An 18,715-nucleotide genomic window follows, 5' to 3' on the forward strand; every position below is an offset into this window, starting at 1 on the left:
AACAATGGCAACGGGTTTTCACACTCAAATAGCCTCCATTATGGAGGTTCTAGCGAATGCAGCCGTGGCAGAGATCTGTAAACTCGTAGACGACGACTATGCAGTGTTTCGTTTGGAAATAACTCAAAGCCAGAAAGAAAACAGGGCATTGCAGAGGAAACTTCAGCTAATCGAACTGAAGGTGGCACGGGAGCGCGCAGAGAAGACAATGCGAGAGCGCGTCCTCGCCAGTCGCCCCAGTAGTGTCAAGATCCTCGACCGATACAGAGGAATGACAAGAGGTACATTTTGCATGGGTGGGGGTCTTCTGTCAACCGTTTTCAATTTACTTTAGATGTGTTAACCAGAATTTGGTCTTGGTCAGTTTTGAGAAGGTATGCAATAGTTATCCTGATTACTTAGCTAGCTACAGTATCTTGCAAAAAGACACTCATATTTACTGCATTTCCTATTATTTGCTAATTGAAAACAATATGATGCATGGAACATAATCACTTGATCTATAAAAAGTATCTCCAGTGGTGCTTGGAGAAGTGGGTATACTTACACATTTTGCTCAAACGGTCTGCCTGGCGAAGGAAAGGCGCCCAGTGTGAAAATGTATGAGAAACCGTGACATACACTCTGAAAGACCTAAAATCATGAATCCCATATTGGTCTTTCAATATCAGGCCAACCCTAGCTCTACTGTGCAAGTGGGCTAATAGTAGGCCTACTATTGAAACAGAAATCAGAGTCAGAAATCCCCAGGTTTCAGATTTCCCCCCATTTTATTTTTCTTCCGGTTTTTGCTCTCAGTCACACTTTTTTTTAACAGAAAAACAACACATTTGTATGTTCTAAGTCCATAACAATGCTTGATCTACATCAGGAGACCACTTTCTAAGTCTTTTTTTTTGTGTCGTTACCCTTTAATTTAAGTATGCAGGCACCTAGCACTGTTTGATTAGCTGTGCTTTTGTTTCACATGAGATGGAGAATAAATGGCCAGTGGATTGATTCAAATAATTATGTTCTGACATATTTATAAATACTTCCTTATATCCTGTTATATTGGTTTGCCTGTCTTTCATTGTCTAGCAGCCAAAGGCATTATCCTTGTCATATTAGCAACCCATGATAGTTGTTGCATCTTTAGATCTCCCCTCTTTCAACATTTCTAACAGATATTTCTACCTCTGTCCATGAAACCACTCACGTATGCGGTGCACATTTTAGAACAGTGTTTTCTTGCAATTACATTTTCGATCGTTCACGCATAGGTCCTACCACCGTGTGTACATTGCTGCGTCTAAAATGTTAAGAAATAATAGTTTATCAACATCTTAAGATAAAGGTTAAATAAAACATCTGTTCCATCAGCCTTATTCATAGATACGGCGTTTACCTCCACCACACTACGTTGATACGTATCAGTGGGGATTTAGAAGTGAGTATATGCAATGCCCAATGTAAAAATAAGTGGGTATAAGCATATACCTGCCTATACCCCCCCCACCCACCCCACTGTATATATCAAGAAGTTAGGCAAAGTGTTAAATTACATCCTTACTAATTCTAGTGTCAATAGTGATATGTATGATTATTCTACAAATCTGTGAGTTGCTTCATTTAGGATCATCCTAAATTAAGATAGTTCAATATCTATTTAATAATTAAGTCTATTGACACACTGTGCAAGAATGGTCCACCACCCAAAGGACATCTAGCCAACTTGACACAATTGTGGGAAGGATTGGAGTCAACATGGACCAGCATCCCTGTGGTACGCTTTCGACACCTTGTAGAATCCATGCCCCGTCGAATTGAGGCTGTTCTGAGGGCAAAAGGGCGTGCAACTCAGTATTAGGAAGGTGTTCCTAATGTTTTGTACATTCAGTGTATAATATAGCATTGAGCATTTACAGTAGCTAACCTAACCATCTCTTTTCCACCAATCACTCTCAGGTGAAGGACATCTCACTGGAGGCCACAGGGGCTTTGTGAAGCCAGCAGGACACAATACATGGCGAGAAGACCAACCAATCACTGTTGATGAGGGGAGCGGAACCTCAACCCAGCACGTTATCGTGATAGAGGTTAGTGTAATAGTATTACATCCAGGGCCTAAAACTTACAAAAAATGTATACTTGGCACTGTGGCAGGTAGATACATTTCTTACAATTTTTTTAATCTACCAGCCAAAATATTTTTTGCGCCATTTTATAAAAATAAAAAATACAGATGAGCATGCTTAGTAGAGGCAATGACCTCCTTTTTTCTTGTCAGTCTGAAGATGCAAGTCCTGGGGTCAAGCTGGAGAGGTCTGATGGAGAGGAGGACCCACTGCACAGCAGAGACACCCAGACTGGAGTGGCTGGAGTAGCCCCCCCTGTAGCTACGGAGGACCCCATCACTGCCCCAGAGCTGCCCAGGCCCCGACATAGCATCACGGAGGTCAGTGGAACGCTGAACGCCGTCCTCAAGTCAGAGACAGACACTGAGACTTTAACGGTGCTGGAGCGACTGGGCTGTCCTCCTGCTACCCGCACAGAGTATTTAGTTTACGGGAGCCCGAGGACGGCTCTGTTCCATCAGGACTCAGGTGATGCGTTTCAGACTGGCAATGATCCGTCCTGTTCATACGCTACAGAGATGATACCTGGTGACATGCCTGTGGGCTTAGATAAACAGACTAATCCAATGAGAGGAGACTGGAACCAGTACAGTAGCAGTGTATACTCTGAAGGGCGCCTAGATAAGAAAGGGGAGGGTCTGGTCGTAGATGAGATGACTGTGAAAGTGGAAGGTGACGCTCCTCTGACATGGAATGAAGACCAGACTCATTTAGGAGAAGGACAGTCGCAGGGCAACACCAGTGATTTCTTAGACTACAGGGAAAGCTTAGAGACAAATCTTAATGTCGCGACCCACTCACCTTTACACGCACTCAGGGATCACGACCCAGTGTCCACATCGATGGCACCATCTGATTCACATGACAGCGTCCTTTTCGATCAGGTATTGAACTCAAAGGGCCAAGGCTCAGGGAGGGGTGCAACAACAGACGGTAAAGAGAAGCGGTTCCTCTGCATGTTCTGTAACAAAGGCTTCAGCTGCCCCCAGAAGGTGGAGATCCACCAGAGGGTCCACACAGGGGTGAAACCCTTCAATTGTACGCAGTGTCACATGCGCTTCGCCCAGGCCTGCAACCTGAAGAGGCACCAGAGGGTCCACACAGGGGAGAAACCCTACAGCTGCCCCCAGTGTGAGAAGAGGTTCTCCCACCAGCACCATCTGAAGATGCATCTGAATGTTCACACAGGAGAGAGGCCATTTGCCTGTACACACTGCGGGAAGAGGTTCTCAGAGAGGAGCTACCTCAGGATACACCAGCAGAAAAACCATTCCACTCTATAACATAGAAAGTAACCATTCCACTCAATAGCTTCTGACATTTAGATCAAACCCTGCATTAAATACAAAGATTAATTTTCAGTGTTGTCAGCAGAAAAGATCCACAGATGCCTTTGGAATAACAAGAGTAACAGATTTCAGTGTTGAATATTCCTGGGTAGATATTGCATCCAGATATTGTGTGATATATAAGCCTGAAAGGTCTGTTACATATTGTGTTTGTATTGTGTAGGTTAAATTATGTTCACCAATGTCTATTTCTTTGCTTCCATTCAACTACTTACACTGAACAAAAATATGAAGGCAACAATTTCAAAGATTTTACTGAGTTACAGGTCATATACCAAAATATGTCAATTTTTAAATAAATAAATACATTTGGCCCTATGGATTTCACATGACTGGGCAGGGGTGCAGCCATGGATGGGCCTGAGAGGGCATAGGCCCACCCACTGGCAAGCCAGGCCCAGGTAATCAGAATGAGTTTTTCCCCCACAAAAGGGCTTTATTACAGACAGAAACACTCATCAGTTTCATCAGCTTTCCAGTTGGCTGTTCTCAGACTATCCTGCATGTGAAGAAGCCAGATGCGGAGGTCCTGGGCTGGCAATGTTTAAATGTGGTTTGTGGTTGTGAGGCCAGTTGGACATACTGCTAAATTCTCTAAAACAATGTTGGAGGTGGCTTATGGTAGAGAAATGAACATTAAATTATCTGGCAACAGCTCTGGTGAACATTTCTGCAGTCAGCATGCCAATCGCACTCTCCCTGAAAAATTTTGACATCTGTGGCGTGTGACAAAACAGTACATTTTAGAGTGGCCTTTTAGTGTACCCAGCACAAGGTGCACCTTTGTAATGATCATTCTGTTTAATCAGATTCTTAATATGCCACACCTGTCCGGTGGATGGATTATCTTGGCAAAGGAGAAATGCTCACTAACAGGGATGTAAACAAATTTGCACAACATTTGACAAATAAGCTTTTGGTGCGTATGGACAATTTCTGGGATCTTTTATTTCAGCTTATGAAACATGGGACCAACACATTGCAATTTTCATATGGTGTATTTAAAATGTTTTTTTAATAAACACAAAATGGGACTTGTAAGACTTTGAATGCGGCTCTCTTTAGCAGTGGTGGTACCCAAGGTCATACTGTAGTAAAAGTAAAGATACCTTAATAGAAAATTAATCAAGTGAATGTCACCCACTAAAATACTACTTGAGTAAAAGTCTAAAAGTATTTGGTTTTAAATATACTTTAAGTATCTTACAATCAAAGCATGTGTTTAGTGAGTCCACCAGGTATGTTTTCTTGTTAAGTGTGTGAATTAGGCAATTTTCTTGTCCTGCTAAGCATTCAAAATGTAACAAGTACTTTTGGGTGTCAAGAGAAAATGTATGGAGTAAAAAGTACATTTATTTTTATTAGGAATGTAGTGGAGTAAAAGTAAAAGTTGTCAAAAATATAAATATTAAAGTACAGATACCCCCAAAAAACACTTAAGTAAAAATACTTGAAAGTACTGCTTAAGTACTTTACACCACTTCTCTTTAATATACATCACATCTGAGCTCACCCTATTCTGCATACACCCAACAGCGCTTTATAACCATTACATTTAAGGCCTACTAAATATACCTACAAATCAAATGTTATTTGTCACATAAAATGTGCTTTGTAAATAACAGGTGTAGACTAACAGTGGAATGCTTACTTTATTCTAAAATGGATTAAATCAAAATCCTCATCAATCAACACACAATAGCCCGTGATGACAAAGCGAACGCAGGTTTAGACATTTTAGCCATCGTATTAAAAATAGAAAAACATTAATGCCTTATTTCCGTAAGTATTCAGACCCTTTGCTATGAGATTCGAGCTCATTTGCATCCTGTTTCAATGTGATCATCCTTGAGATGGAGTCCACCTGTGGTAAATTCTATTTATTGGGCATGATTTGGAAAGGCACTCCGCTGTCTATATAAGGCCCCACAGTTGACAGTGCATGTCAGGGGCAAAAATCAAGCTATGAGGTCAAAGGAATTGTCCTTAGAGCTCCGAGACAGGATTGTGGCGAGGCAAAAAAATATCTGCAGCATTGAAGGTCCCCAAGAACACAGTGGACTCCATAATTCTTAAATGGAAGAAGTTGGGAACCACCAAGACTCTTCCTAGAGCTGGCCGCCTGACCAAACTGAGCAATAAGGGGAGAAGGGTCTTGGTCAGGGAGGTGAACAAGAACCCGATGGTCACTCCGACTGAGTTCTAGAGTTCCTTTGTGGAGATGGGAGAACCTTCCAGAAGGACATCCATCTCTGCAGCCCTCCACCACTCGGGCCTTTATGGTAGTGTGGTCAGGTGGAAGCCACTCCTCAGTAAAAGACACATGACAGCCCGCTTGGAGTTTGCCAAAAGGCACCTAAAGGACTCTCAGACCATGAGAAACCAGATTCTCTGGTCAGATTAAACCAAGACCATTAATCTCTTTGGCCTGAATGCCAAGCGTCACGTCTGAAGGAAACCTGTCACCATCCCTACGGTGAAGCATGGTAGTGGCAGCATCATGCTGTGGGGATGTTTTTCAGCGGCAGGGACTGAGACTGTACAGAAAGCTCCTTGATGAAAACCTGCTCCAGAGTGCTCAGGACCTCAGACTGGGGCGAAGGTTCACCTTCCAACAGGACAATGACCCTATGCACACAGCCAAGACAACGCAGGATGCACTTCAGCACAAGTCTCTGAATGTCCTTGATTGGCCCAGCCAGGGCCCGGACTTGAACCCGATCGAACATCTCTGGAGAGACCTGAAAATAGCTGTGCAGTGGCGCTCCCCAGCCAACCTGACAGAGCTTGAGAGGATCTGCTGAAAAGAATGGAAGAAACTCCCCAAATACAGGTGTGCCAAGTTTGTAGCGTCATACCCAAGAACACTTGAGGCTGTAATCGCTGCCAAAGGTGCTTCAACAAAGTACTGAGTAAAGGGTCTGAATACTTATGTAAATGTGATTTTTATTTTATTTAAATTATACATTTGCAAGGGGTCTGAAACACCTACTGTACACTTCAAAATGTTTAGTCAGGTTTGTCTGATGAATTTTGACTTATAAGTCATAGCTGACTTATTTTTACCCACAACATCATATTTATGTTCACCATAACTACAGTATAGGACTCAAACATAGTGGGGATGGGTAAACACTCCATGTTGAATGTGTTTATTATCTGTGTGTGCGTTCTATCACGTGCAAGTAAATTGACGATTTTAATTGGCTGATGCACATTTTGTGACGGAGCAACTGTTTTGAATTTAAACTGTTTCTAATGTTCACAAGTATGGCCCATCCATCATTAAAGTGTGTTTATCTGTGTGTATGTACCTGAGGTAGTGTATGTCTGTAATCTGTATCACCTGTCTCTTCCAGGAGGAGGAGGGTCCAGAGGTGCTGCTGGTGAAGGTGGAGGGGTGTGAGGAGGATCTGGGGAACCCTGAGGAGACCATGGTCATGGAGGACAACCAGACTACACCTCCTGAACCCACAGAGGAACCAGCTGAGCAGCACAGGACCACACACAGTCTCACTGAGGTGAGCCCAATGTAAACTACTGTCTGAATGTTATTAGATCAAATTGTATTTGTCACATGTGCCAAATACAACGCCTTACAGTGACATTTTTACTTACAAGCCCTTAACCAACAATGCAGTTTTAATAACAAGTAAGTATTTACTAAATAAACTGAAGTAAACAAGAAATAAATATGAAAAAAAACAAGAAAATTTAAAAATATCAAATAATTAAAGAGCAACAATATCAAGGCTATATACAGGGGGTAACGGTACAGAGTCGATGCACAGGGCCACAGGTTAGTCAAGGTAATTGAGGTAATATGTACATGTAGGTAAAGGTAAAGTGACTGCATAGATAATTAACAGAGAGTAGCAGCAGTGTAAAAGTGTGTGTGTGTCTGTGTGTGGGGGGCGGGGGTTCAATGCAAATTGTCCGGGAAGCCATTTGATTAGATGTTCAGGAGTCTTATGGCTTGGGTTAGGGCTGGGCGATATGGCCAAAATCTCATATCCTGATATAGGTAATTTCATATCCCAGTAACGATACATATCACGATATACTCATTTTCTGTAAATTCAATGAATAAATAGTTTATATAAAATGACCACATTTAAAGGCATATTTCTTATTACATTTTGAATTATGCTCAACAAATAAAATGTATTTGCAGTTGGTACCTTGGGTCGAGTGTTTAGCACCAACTCACAAAACCCCCGTTTCTCACCATGTAAATTGAGGCCATGTCTTTGCAGATGTAAGTTGTATCGGCAGCTGCTTTCTCCTTCCATCTTCGTGGTTCTTTGCCATATGGTGTGCCGTAGGCAAAAGCCTCTTGCAACGTCTGAGTCGGGGGTTTGTTTTGAGCACTCAACTATTTTTTGGGGTCTCATCCGTAGACTCTCTCCGTACTGTTTCACAGGATTCTTGCGTAGGTGGTAAAAGAGGTTAATGGTGTTTGAGCATGTTGTTGGGACCGGCCTGCGGCATATTTTGCGGAGGACGGTTTTCTGGTCCGTGTCAGATTTTTCATACCCAAACCACGTCCCATGCGACCGAAGTTGCCCCTCATTTAGGTACGAGCTCCGTGTTTTGTGTCGCGTTCACTCTCTTCCATGTTTGTTTGTGTTGCAAATGTCCTTCCGCACGGCAAAGTGACGTCCAATTGCCGTAAAGAGTGTGATTTGCGACACAACGAAATAAACGATAGAGCATAATATGAATTGATAGACGCCCCAGGTCTTGATTACATTTTGTATTAAGTGTGGGCCTTTGAATTTTCAATCCATTTGAATTAGTGTCATGTAATTAAATCAACTAATACATTTGCATCGTGTCAAATCAACAATTTTGCACAGTACTCATAGCAATCCTTCATTTCCCAATCAGAAGATGCTCATAGCAGATTTATTGATCCAACATCCTCTCATTCTGTATCTCTTACAGTCAGTAGACATGGAGGATGGGAACCCTGATCTGCTGCTGGTCAAAGAGGAGGCAATAGAAGACGGACCAGAGAGCATTGACCTGCTGAGTGGACTAAAGATGGGGGAGCAAGGTGAGGGAGAAATACATATAGCCTACATACAGTAATAGAATAGTGATGCACCTGGTTATTATTATTTCTTCATTTATACAATGAAATCAATACAACTTATGTTTATATACAAAAACACACATTATAATGTACGAACTTGACCAGGTAATTGACTCAAAACATTTAAATGAGTCCCCTTTAGTCAGTCAACTTCGGTACAACATACTATGGGGAGTCACACTCTCGCGACTTCGGTTAAAGATCTACAATCACGCCTGACAAGGCCAATGAAATACGTGCCTCGCTGGAAGCCCCGCCTTCAACAGGTGATAAGCATGAGGCACAGATTCCTTCCTTCAATTATTCTGCTCTTCACCTCGGTGTAAACAGGAAGGATTCACACTACTACAACAAACAATTGGAAAACGAGACTTACGTTGCCAACTAAACTGTCCCATAGTGGTAGAGCGTGCTCACCCTCTGGACGTTGTGTGCTTTAGTTTGTATTTGTTATCATACGTTTCCTAATCACAAACAATTAGTTATGCTTCAATTTGCTAGAAGAAAATGAGTAAAACGGTTAAGAAAGAGACCGAGACGACGATGTGTACATTTCCCCCAGTCATGCAGTTATACTATTTCTCTGAAAGATACTCACGATTTATGTGTATTTTGTCTCGGCTTGGAGCATGCTCAGGTGGCCCTCGCTCGAACCAGTCCGTGTGCGCATTGCCACATACTGCGTGCAAACTCCCTGGAAAGACATGTCGAATTCTTGAAAAAGCTTGGAGTTACCGATGGTGACTTTCCTTTCCCGGATGCTGGTACCTCGCCTGGGACTGAGGTGCAGGAAGCAGAGAGAGACTTGGGGCTTTGGTGGAACTAGCCTCCCAGCTAGGAGGTAGTGAGCTGGCTGGTTTGTCTCCCATGATGACATACAGGGCACAGGTTCGGATGACAACTTGGTGTTCTGGATACTCCAGGAGTTTCTCGGAAGAGGACTTAGTTCCAGGACAGCCACCTCACGCTACGTGAGTAGTGTGGGAAACCCTGGTATCCAACACATTGTTCATAGAATTGTGCTGCAGGGTGGCTATACATTTGGAGTTGAAGTGGCCATGTTCACACCCGCGGCAGAAGTTATCAAGGTTCGGTGGGAAGTACCTGCCCCCTGTGGTTGCCACAGTCAAGCACCACCTACCCCTGTTTCTGTATTTCGAAGAATTTACGACAACCTGGTCCAACCCGCATTCAGCTAAGCTGATGCTGCATGGTATGCCCCCTTCATGGATCTGGAGGGGATGGATTGGGCGGGGCTGGGCTGGTGCACACGCCTCTAGTTTATAGCAAGCTACCTGGCTACCTAGCCTGTTGGATAACAAGGGTGTGGCTAATGCAGATCCTACACTTCCTAACAAGCACTGTCGTTTTTCAGCTGGTCAGCTGGATAAGATGTATCGTGCCGAGGGGGTGGCTGATTTCTGTCGTCTGTAGCTGTACTGCAGATCTACCAGACAGAGTTGCTGCCGGAGCTGGGCACTTATTTGGCTGCAGGAAAGCCCCATGCAGAGCTCCTGGATGAGATTTGTGTTACGGCTGACTTCATTCTGTGCACGTCCCGGTGCACCGTTCTGGCACTCGGGAAGAGCAGGGTGGTGGCACACTATCGTCTTTGACGTTTTCAGATAGAGAGGGACCGACAAATGTCCTCCGGGGATGTCCGGTTCGGCCCTGGAGGCCATGTACGCCTAGTTCAAGCAGTACGCTTTTCTCCCTTTGAAGTCCTTTGGGGATGCTGGGCCTGCTAAGCGGGCTGTCCCGGGGGCCCGGCCCAGCACAAGGTCGGACCAGCTTGATTGCCAGACGCAACGTCTGTTTACCTGGCCAGGGGTGACATGGTCCTGCCACGGCGCGGGGAAGGATACTTCAGGTAAACGTTTCCACCTAAACACATTGCTTCAATCCCATTGTTTGTGAGTTTCAAGAGTGTTGTGTATTCCACATGTGAGTTCAATAAAACATATCCCTCCGCAATCAGACATAAGTTTGTTGAGAGTGGTGGAAACGTATTTTTCCCATGCCACTACTGGGGGCATCATGCCCCCTCAGATGGCACTTTACAGGAGACTCGCTGCCTGCTCTGACCAATGGCGCACATGCGCAGTGTCGCCCTGGGTCATGCAAACAGTGACTACAGACTACAATTCTTTGTACGAATCCCCCCCACCCCACGTTTTGCGGCGTCATCACGTCAACTGTTCTCCTGGCCTCAGTATTAAGGGAGGAAATATCCTTCCTGCTCCAGAATAGGCAGAACGAGTGGTTTATCTGATGGAAGCTCAGGACAGCTGTCTATTTCCTGGTTACGAAAATGGATGGCAGTTTAAGCCCTGTTCTAGACATGCGTGCCCTGAACAAGCATTTCAGAGTTCACAAGTTCAAAATACTCACAGACTAGTGGCTGTTACGGTCCGTACACCATCGGCCTAAAGGATGCGTACTTTCATGTGCCCATGTACCCCAGTCACAGAGGTCACGAGGTTCCATTTCGAGGCTATATTCTACAAGTTTTTGGTACTCCCGTTCGGCTCGTCCCTCTCTCCTCGTCTTTTCACAGGTGGTGGAGGCAACTCTGGTACCCATCAGAGGCTGAGTGTGTTGGCCTATCTGGACGATTGGCTGATAGCAGTCAAAGGAACCAGCAGGCTAGTTAGACTCATCCTTAAATTGTGCTTTTTCTATCCCCAGAGAGGGTGTTTGGGTTCCAGCTCTGCCTGGACCAATTTTGGTTTGGGTGCACAGTACATTTTCGCAAGTTTCATCTGCCTACTGGGGATGATGGCTTCTACGATGGTGTTCATCCCTCAGGATTATTATTGATGCAGCTGTTCCAATGCTGATTCCGATTAACTTTGATACATCTCGCCGGTCAATTCCGGTGTCCCCGACATGCCTTCGGGCACTGGCCCAGTGGAGGGATCCCCAGCTACTGTCGCAAGGGGTTCTAATGGGCCAGATGTTGTCCCACAAGGTGGTCACAAAAGACTCATCGCCCCCCAGGGGTGGAGGCGTGCTGTGCGAAGGGTTACTCAATTCATAAAGTATGGACGGTGTCATAGTGCCCGGCATATCTATTACCTGTAACTTCTGACAGTGTACTTGGCACTCAGGAGTGGAGACTAGGGCCATCGTAGATTTTTATGCATCACCAGAAAACGCACCATGTCGTCTAGTTCTCATTGAGGGACCAGAGTGCCCAGTTGGAAACGATCGCTCTGGTGCACCAGTGGCCTCACCCTCCTTTACGCGTTTCCGCCAGTGGTTCTGATTCAGCACACATTGGAGAGGGTGTGCCGGGAAGGCTTACCATTGATTCTTGTGGCTCCCCGTTGGCCCAGGCAGCCTTGGTTTTGCGGACATCATTCACCATTTAGGTGGGGACCTGTGGCAATTCCCGTTGCGCAGGGAATTGTTGTCCCAGGCGCACAGGCAGGTTTGGCACGGGAGGCCGCATATTCGGTTCCAATGGGCCTGGACCAATCTGATGGCTAGAGGTTTACCGCCAAATGTTATTGCTACCATTCAGTTTGCAAGGGCGCCCTCCACGACGGGGCTGTATGCGTATAAGTGGTAAGCGTTTGAGCTATGGGGCTAAGATAAAGGACTTGTTCCTTATAAGTGTTCTTGGAGGGACATCCTTATGTTCCTGCATGAGCTTTTTGAGCAGGGGCAGGCATTCTCAATATTTAAAAGTGTACATGGCCGCTATCTCGGGGTGTCATTTGGAAATTGACGGAGCCTCACCAGGGGCCCACCCCCTGATTGTGCGGTTCCTGAAAGGTGTACATCGTCTCAGACCGGTCTCTAAACCTATTGCGCCGACATGGGACTTGGCTCTGGTTTTAGAGGCACTATGTGCTGCCCTCTTTGAGCCTCTGGAGTCAGTGGATCTGAAGATCCTCTCCTAGAAAAGGTCTCTGCTCATGGCTTTGGCCTCAGTTAAACTTGATGGACTTTCACGCGTTATCCGTACACTCTTCCTGGACTCCGTTTGCTTAAGGCGACTAAGGTCCAATCTCCTTTGCATTAGCGTAGCCTCTTCTGTAGCCTGTCAACTATGTGTCTGTCTATCCCTGTTCTCTCCTCTCTGCACAGACCATACAAACGCTCCACACCGCGTGGCCGCGGCCACCCTAATCTGGTGGTCCCAGCGCGCACGACCCACGTGGAGTTCCAGGTCTCCGGTAGCCTCTGGAACTGCCGATCTGCGGCCAACAAGGCAGAGTTCATCTCAGCCTATGCCTCCCTCCAGTCCCTCGACTTCTTGGCACTGACGGAAACATGGATCACCACAGATAACACTGCTACTCCTACTGCTCTCTCTTCGTCCGCCCACGTGTTCTCGCACACCCCGAGAGCTTCTGGTCAGCGGGGTGGTGGCACCGGGATCCTCATCTCTCCCAAGTGGTCATTCTCTCTTTCTCCCCTTACCCATCTGTCTATCGCCTCCTTTGAATTCCATGCTGTCACAGTTACCAGCCCTTTCAAGCTTAACATCTTTATCATTTATCGCCCTCCAGGTTCCCTCGGAGAGTTCATCAATGAGCTTGATGCCTTGATAAGCTCCTTTCCTGAGGACAGCTCACCTCTCACAGTTCTGGGCGACTTTAACCTCCCCACGTCTACCTTTGACTCATTCCTCTCTGCCTCCTTCTTTCCACTCCTCTCCTCTTTTGACCTCTCCCTCTCACCTTCCCCCCCTACTCACAAGGCAGGCAATACGCTCAACCTCATCTTTACTAGATGCTGTTCTTCCACTAACCTCATTGCAACTCCCCTCCAAGTCTCCGACCACTACCTTGTATCCTTTTCCCTCTCGCTCTCATCCAACACTTCCCACACTGCCCCTACTCGGATGGTATCGCGCCGTCCCAACCTTCGCTCTCTCTCCCCCGCTACTCTCTCCTCTTCCATCCTATCATCTCTTCCCTCTGCTCAAACCTTCTCCAACCTATCTCCTGATTCTGCCTCCTCAACCCTCCTCTCCTCCCTTTCTGCATCCTTTGACTCTCTATGTCCCCTATCCTCCAGGCCGGCTCGGTCCTCCCCTCCCGCTCCGTGGCTCGACGACTCATTGCGAGCTCACAGAACAGGGCTCCGGGCAGCCGAGCGGAAATGGAGGAAAACTCGCCTCCCTGCGGACCTGGCATCCTTTCACTCCCTCCTCTCTACATTTTCCTCTTCTGTCGCTGCTGCTAAAGCCACTTTCTACCACTCTAAATTCCAAGCATCTGCCTCTAACCCTAGGAAGCTCTTTGCCACCTTCTCCTCCCTCCTGAATCCTCCTCCCCCTCCCCCTCCTCCCTCTCTGCAGATGACTTCGTCAACCATTTTGAAAAGAAGGTCGACGACATCCGATCCTCGTTTGCTAAGTCAAACGACACCGCTGGTTCTGCTCACACTGCCCTACCCTGTGCTCTGACCTCTTTCTCCCTCTCTCTCCAGATGAAATCTCGCGTCTTGTGACGGCCGGCCGCCCAACAACCTGCCCGCTTGACCCTATCCCCTCCTCTCTTCTCCAGACCATTTCCGGAGACCTTCTCCCTTACCTCACCTCGCTCATCAACTCATCCCTGACCGCTGGCTACGTCCCTTCCGTCTTCAAGAGAGCGAGAGTTGCACCCCTTCTGAAAAAACCTACACTCGATCCCTCCGATGTCAACAACTACAGACCAGTATCCCTTCTTTCTTTTCTCTCCAAAACCCTTGAACGTGCCGTCCTTGGCCAGCTCTCCCGCTATCTCTCTCAGAATGACCTTCTTGATCCAAATCAGTCAGGTTTCAAGACTAGTCATTCAACTGAGACTGCTCTTCTCTGTATCACGGAGGCGCTCCGCACTGCTAAAGCTAACTCTCTCTCCCCTGCTCTCATCCTTCTAGACCTATCGGCTGCCTTCGATACTGTGAACCATCAGATCCTCCTCTCCACCCTCTCCGAGTTGGGCATCTCCGGCGCGGCCCACGCTTGATTGCGTCCTACCTGACAGGTCGCTCCTACCAGGTGGCGTGGCGAGAATCCGTCTCCTCACCACGTGCTCTCACCACTGGTGTCCCCCAGGGCTCTGTTCTAGGCCCTCTCCTATTCTCGCTATACACCAAGTCACTTGGCTCTGTCATAACCTCACATGGTCTCTCCTATCATTGCTATGCAGACGACACACAATTAATCTTCTCCTTTCCCCCTTCTGATGACCAGGTGGCGAATCGCATCTCTGCATGTCTGGCAGACATATCAGTGTGGATGACGGATCACCACCTCTAGCTGAACCTCGGCAAGACGGAGCTGCTCTTCCTCCCGGGGAAGGACTGCCCGTTCCATGATCTCGCCATCACGGTTGACAACTCCACTGTGTCCTCCTCCCAGAGCGCTAAGAACCTTGGCGTGATCCTGGACAACACCCTGTCGTTCTCAACTAACATCAAGGCGGTGGCCCGTTCCTGTAGGTTCATGCTCTACAACATCCGCAGAGTACGACCCTGCCTCACACAGGAAGCGGCGCAGGTCCTAATCCAGGCACTTGTCATCTCCCGTCTGGATTACTGCAACTCGCTGTTGGCTGGGCTCCCTGCCTGTGCCATTAAACCCCTACAACTCATCCAGAACGCCGCAGCCCGTCTGGTGTTCAACCTTCCCAAGTTCTCTCACGTCACCCCGCTCCTCCGCTCTCTCCACTGGCTTCCAGTTGAAGCTCGCATCCGCTACAAGACCATGGTGCTTGCCTACGGAGCTGTGAGGGGAACGGCACCTCAGTACCTCCAGGCTCTGATCAGGCCCTACACCCAAACAAGGGCACTGCGTTCATCCACCTCTGGCCTGCTCGCCTCCCTACCACTGAGGAAGTACAGTTCCTGCTCAGCCCAGTCAAAACTGTTCGCTGCTCTGGCCCCCCAATGGTGGAACAAACTCCCTCACGACGCCAGGACAGCGGAGTCAATCACCACCTTCCGGAGACACCTGAAACCCCACCTCTTTAAGGAATACCTAGGATAGGATAAAGTAATCCTTCTCACCCCCCTTTAAAAGATTTAGATGCACTATTGTGAAGTGGCTGCTCCACTGGATGTCATAAGGTGAATGCACCAATTTGTAAGTCGCTCTGGATAAGAGCGTCTGCTAAATGACTTAAATGTAAAAAATGTAAATGTAAGGTGACAATGTGGCCTCCCTGAAAGTCATGTCCTTTAGCTTTAGAGCTATTTCACCTCCTCGTTTTGCTTCTGAAGAGCAAAAGAGGTAACATGTCCGGTGTGCGCTTTACGCACGTACTTTGAACTGACCTGGGATATCCGGTTACGTGACCAGCTTTTTGTATGTGTTGCTAATCCAGCTCGTGGCAAGGAGCTCTCTAAGCAGAGTCTCTCCCACTGGGTTGTGGAGGCTATCGCCCTGGCATATAGCGGCAAGGGTTACCTAGCTGTGGCAGCTCCCACTTCACAAGAGGTCTGGCAGCGTCTTGGGCATTGTTTAAAAGATTGACTAGAGGAGATATTTGTGCTGAGGTGAGTTGGGCATCACCACAGACGTGATATTTTATTGCGTGGATGTCACAGCTCCCAGTGTAGCCGACAGTGTGCTTACGGCTGTGACCGGAAGTAACCAGGCAGCGCGCTGTGTGCGCAATACCCAGGTCTGGGTGGTCTGCCATGAGCTGTTTAATTTAGTATCCGTTGGGTTCTGCATGGGGCGTGATTCTATTTCCCCATAGTATGTTATAATGAAGTGGACTGACTGAAAGGGAATGTAATGTTATCGCTATAATACAGTTCCCCGATGGAGAGAAATTAGGTACAACACTTGTTTGGCCCCGCGCCACCCGTTCCTGGGCTCGGTGAAAAGCAGTATTAAATGAAAGGACTCAATCCAGTTTCACTCCTACAGGGAACAGTAGTTATAGTCACAACATTATGTTTTCTCTGCCATGTTTGTAAAATCTGTTTTGTTACCTCTTCCTTCAGGTGGTTGGCTGGAGGCTAACAGAGGAGACTGGACGGCCATTTTGGATTCCCAGACCGATGCAGTTAAGGGACCAGGGGAGAACGTCACTGAGCAGGCCAGGACCAGAGGCGACATAGTAGAGGTCTGTGGGTGGGACAGCGTCCTCAACTCTGGGCCTGGGATCAATACTGTTAACCACAACCAGAAACAGACAGACAAACACAAAACAACAACTGAACTTAGTCTCTATGACAACAGACTGGCTGAGACCACAGCGAGGCGTAGATTTGGTCTACGGGGACAGGGAGGTGTCCGTATGCGGCTGGAGAGAACAGACACTGACTCTGCTAGCGATGCTCCGTCCTGCTCCTATAGTTGTGATTCAGAGAGACTGATGGCGCCTCAGGTTAACCCTCCAACAGGTGCTTCCTTCAGCCTGCCTTCTATAGGATCTATCAACTGGAACATGGATGCTGTGACAACACAGACACTCCCTGGCCTTCATCCTCCTCACACTCTCCTAATGTTAAACCAGACCTCAGACAATGCTTCAACACTAAATGGCTACACAAGCCCATTGACAAATGACAGTAGTAGAGACGGAATCAGTAAAGAGAAGCGCTTCCTGTGTTCGTTCTGTGGGAAAGCTTTCAGTTTCCCCAAACAGGTGGAGATCCACCAGAGGATACACACAGGGGAGAAACCATTCGGCTGCCACCTGTGCCGGGCCCGTTTCTCCCGATCGACCCACCTGAAGAGGCACCAGAGGGTCCACACAGGGGAGAAACCCTACAGCTGTCCACAATGTGAGAAGAGGTTCTCCCACCAGCACAATATGAAAGTGCACCTGAAGGTCCACACGGGAGAGGCCGTTCGCCTGTACGCACTGCGGGAAGAGGTTCTCAGAGAGGAGATATGTCAGGATACACCAGCAGAAAATGCACACGACCCATGTATAGAGTATAGTGACATGTAATGTATAGTACAAGCATTTTGCTACACCTGCAATAACATCTGCTAAACGTGTGTGTGGCCAATATAATTTGATTTGATTTAGTACTAGATAGTTTGTAGTTCATTCTGTTAGTTTGGGATGTAGTAGGGAACTGGATGAGGTGAACTGGGGAAAGAAAGAGAGTGATGAGACAGAGTAGATGATATGGTGATGGTTGGTGTGATGGTGTCTGTAAAAATGCTTCACTGATGTAAAGTGACAACCCTGTCCTGTTTGTGTGCAGTGTAAAGTTTGATCCTTTTCAAAAGTATTCTAAATGTAATTTGATCAAAGTGAGGGTACCAGATTTACAGAAAAGGTCAAGTGTTACCATAATGAGAAGTTATTCTACTTGTCACGTATCATTTTATGCAATAAAAGTACTGTAATTCACATTATGAGTGCAGGACTATTTGATTGAAATGAAATAACATAAAATTGACTCTGTGCTGACTGACTTAGTTATTTTTGTATCATTGCAGGGACTGAGTTTCCCTTATCTCAGTCAAAACAAACATTATACTTAATTCACATATGGACATTTTTTATAATAAACTACATTGGCTCCATACTGTTAGGTACTCGAATCACAGTGTTAGAGATGGGCTTGACTGTGGTTAACATTTTATAATATTATGTTTGTTACGGTAAAGTTTCTTATATAAATCTTCTGTTCAATTTGTGTTTACTGTCTGCAGTCCATGGGGGACCTGCTGATATCCAGGGTTTTGAGAGATTTTACCACGGAAGTGGCTGGTCTTAAACCATTGCCAAAGATCAGGAGCCGTCGCTGTTCCTTCTGAGTAGAAACCGGTACCGAACCACAAGGGCCAGAGACTCCACCACTACACAGAACACAAGCTGCGGACAGATGGATTCAATAACTTCTGTCCTGGTGGTCATCAGGGAGACAGAGGCTCCAGTCAGGGATCCAGTCTGCAGCCCAGACCCTTCTCGTCACAGTCTCAGTGCAGGGATGGAGCAGGGGCTGGGGCTGATAGAGATAGACCCTCCTGTTCCTATGATACAAACACCACAGTATCCATGATGAACAGAGCAGGTCACCCTGGGCTTCAGCCTTCACAGAGAGTGGTGGGAGACTCCCCTGGTGGTAGTCTATCAGCAAGTCTGTCTTCTCCTTCAGGGTCTTGTCTAATGCCTGGTGACTGGGTTCTTAGAAAGCCTGGGTCTAGCCTTCCTCAGCTACCTCAGTACAGACAG

General features: G+C 46.8%; 1 protein-coding gene across 1 annotated transcript; it reads left to right on the forward strand.

Annotated features, from left to right (window-relative positions):
* Positions 1-4: 4 nt before the first annotated feature.
* LOC115137469 (uncharacterized) lies at positions 5-17,887 on the forward strand. Its single transcript, XM_065024881.1, has 6 exons — positions 5-281; positions 1,948-2,078; positions 2,270-2,437; positions 6,826-6,987; positions 8,414-8,525; positions 16,521-17,887. Exons 1-6 carry the CDS (start codon positions 5-7, stop codon positions 17,474-17,476), a joined length of 1,806 nt encoding a protein of 601 aa, XP_064880953.1. The 3' UTR covers positions 17,477-17,887.
* Positions 17,888-18,715: the final 828 nt, after the last annotated feature.

The sequence above is a fragment of the Oncorhynchus nerka genome, linkage group LG11 (genome assembly GCF_034236695.1).
Source record: "Oncorhynchus nerka isolate Pitt River linkage group LG11, Oner_Uvic_2.0, whole genome shotgun sequence".
Lineage (NCBI taxonomy): Eukaryota > Metazoa > Chordata > Actinopteri > Salmoniformes > Salmonidae > Oncorhynchus > Oncorhynchus nerka.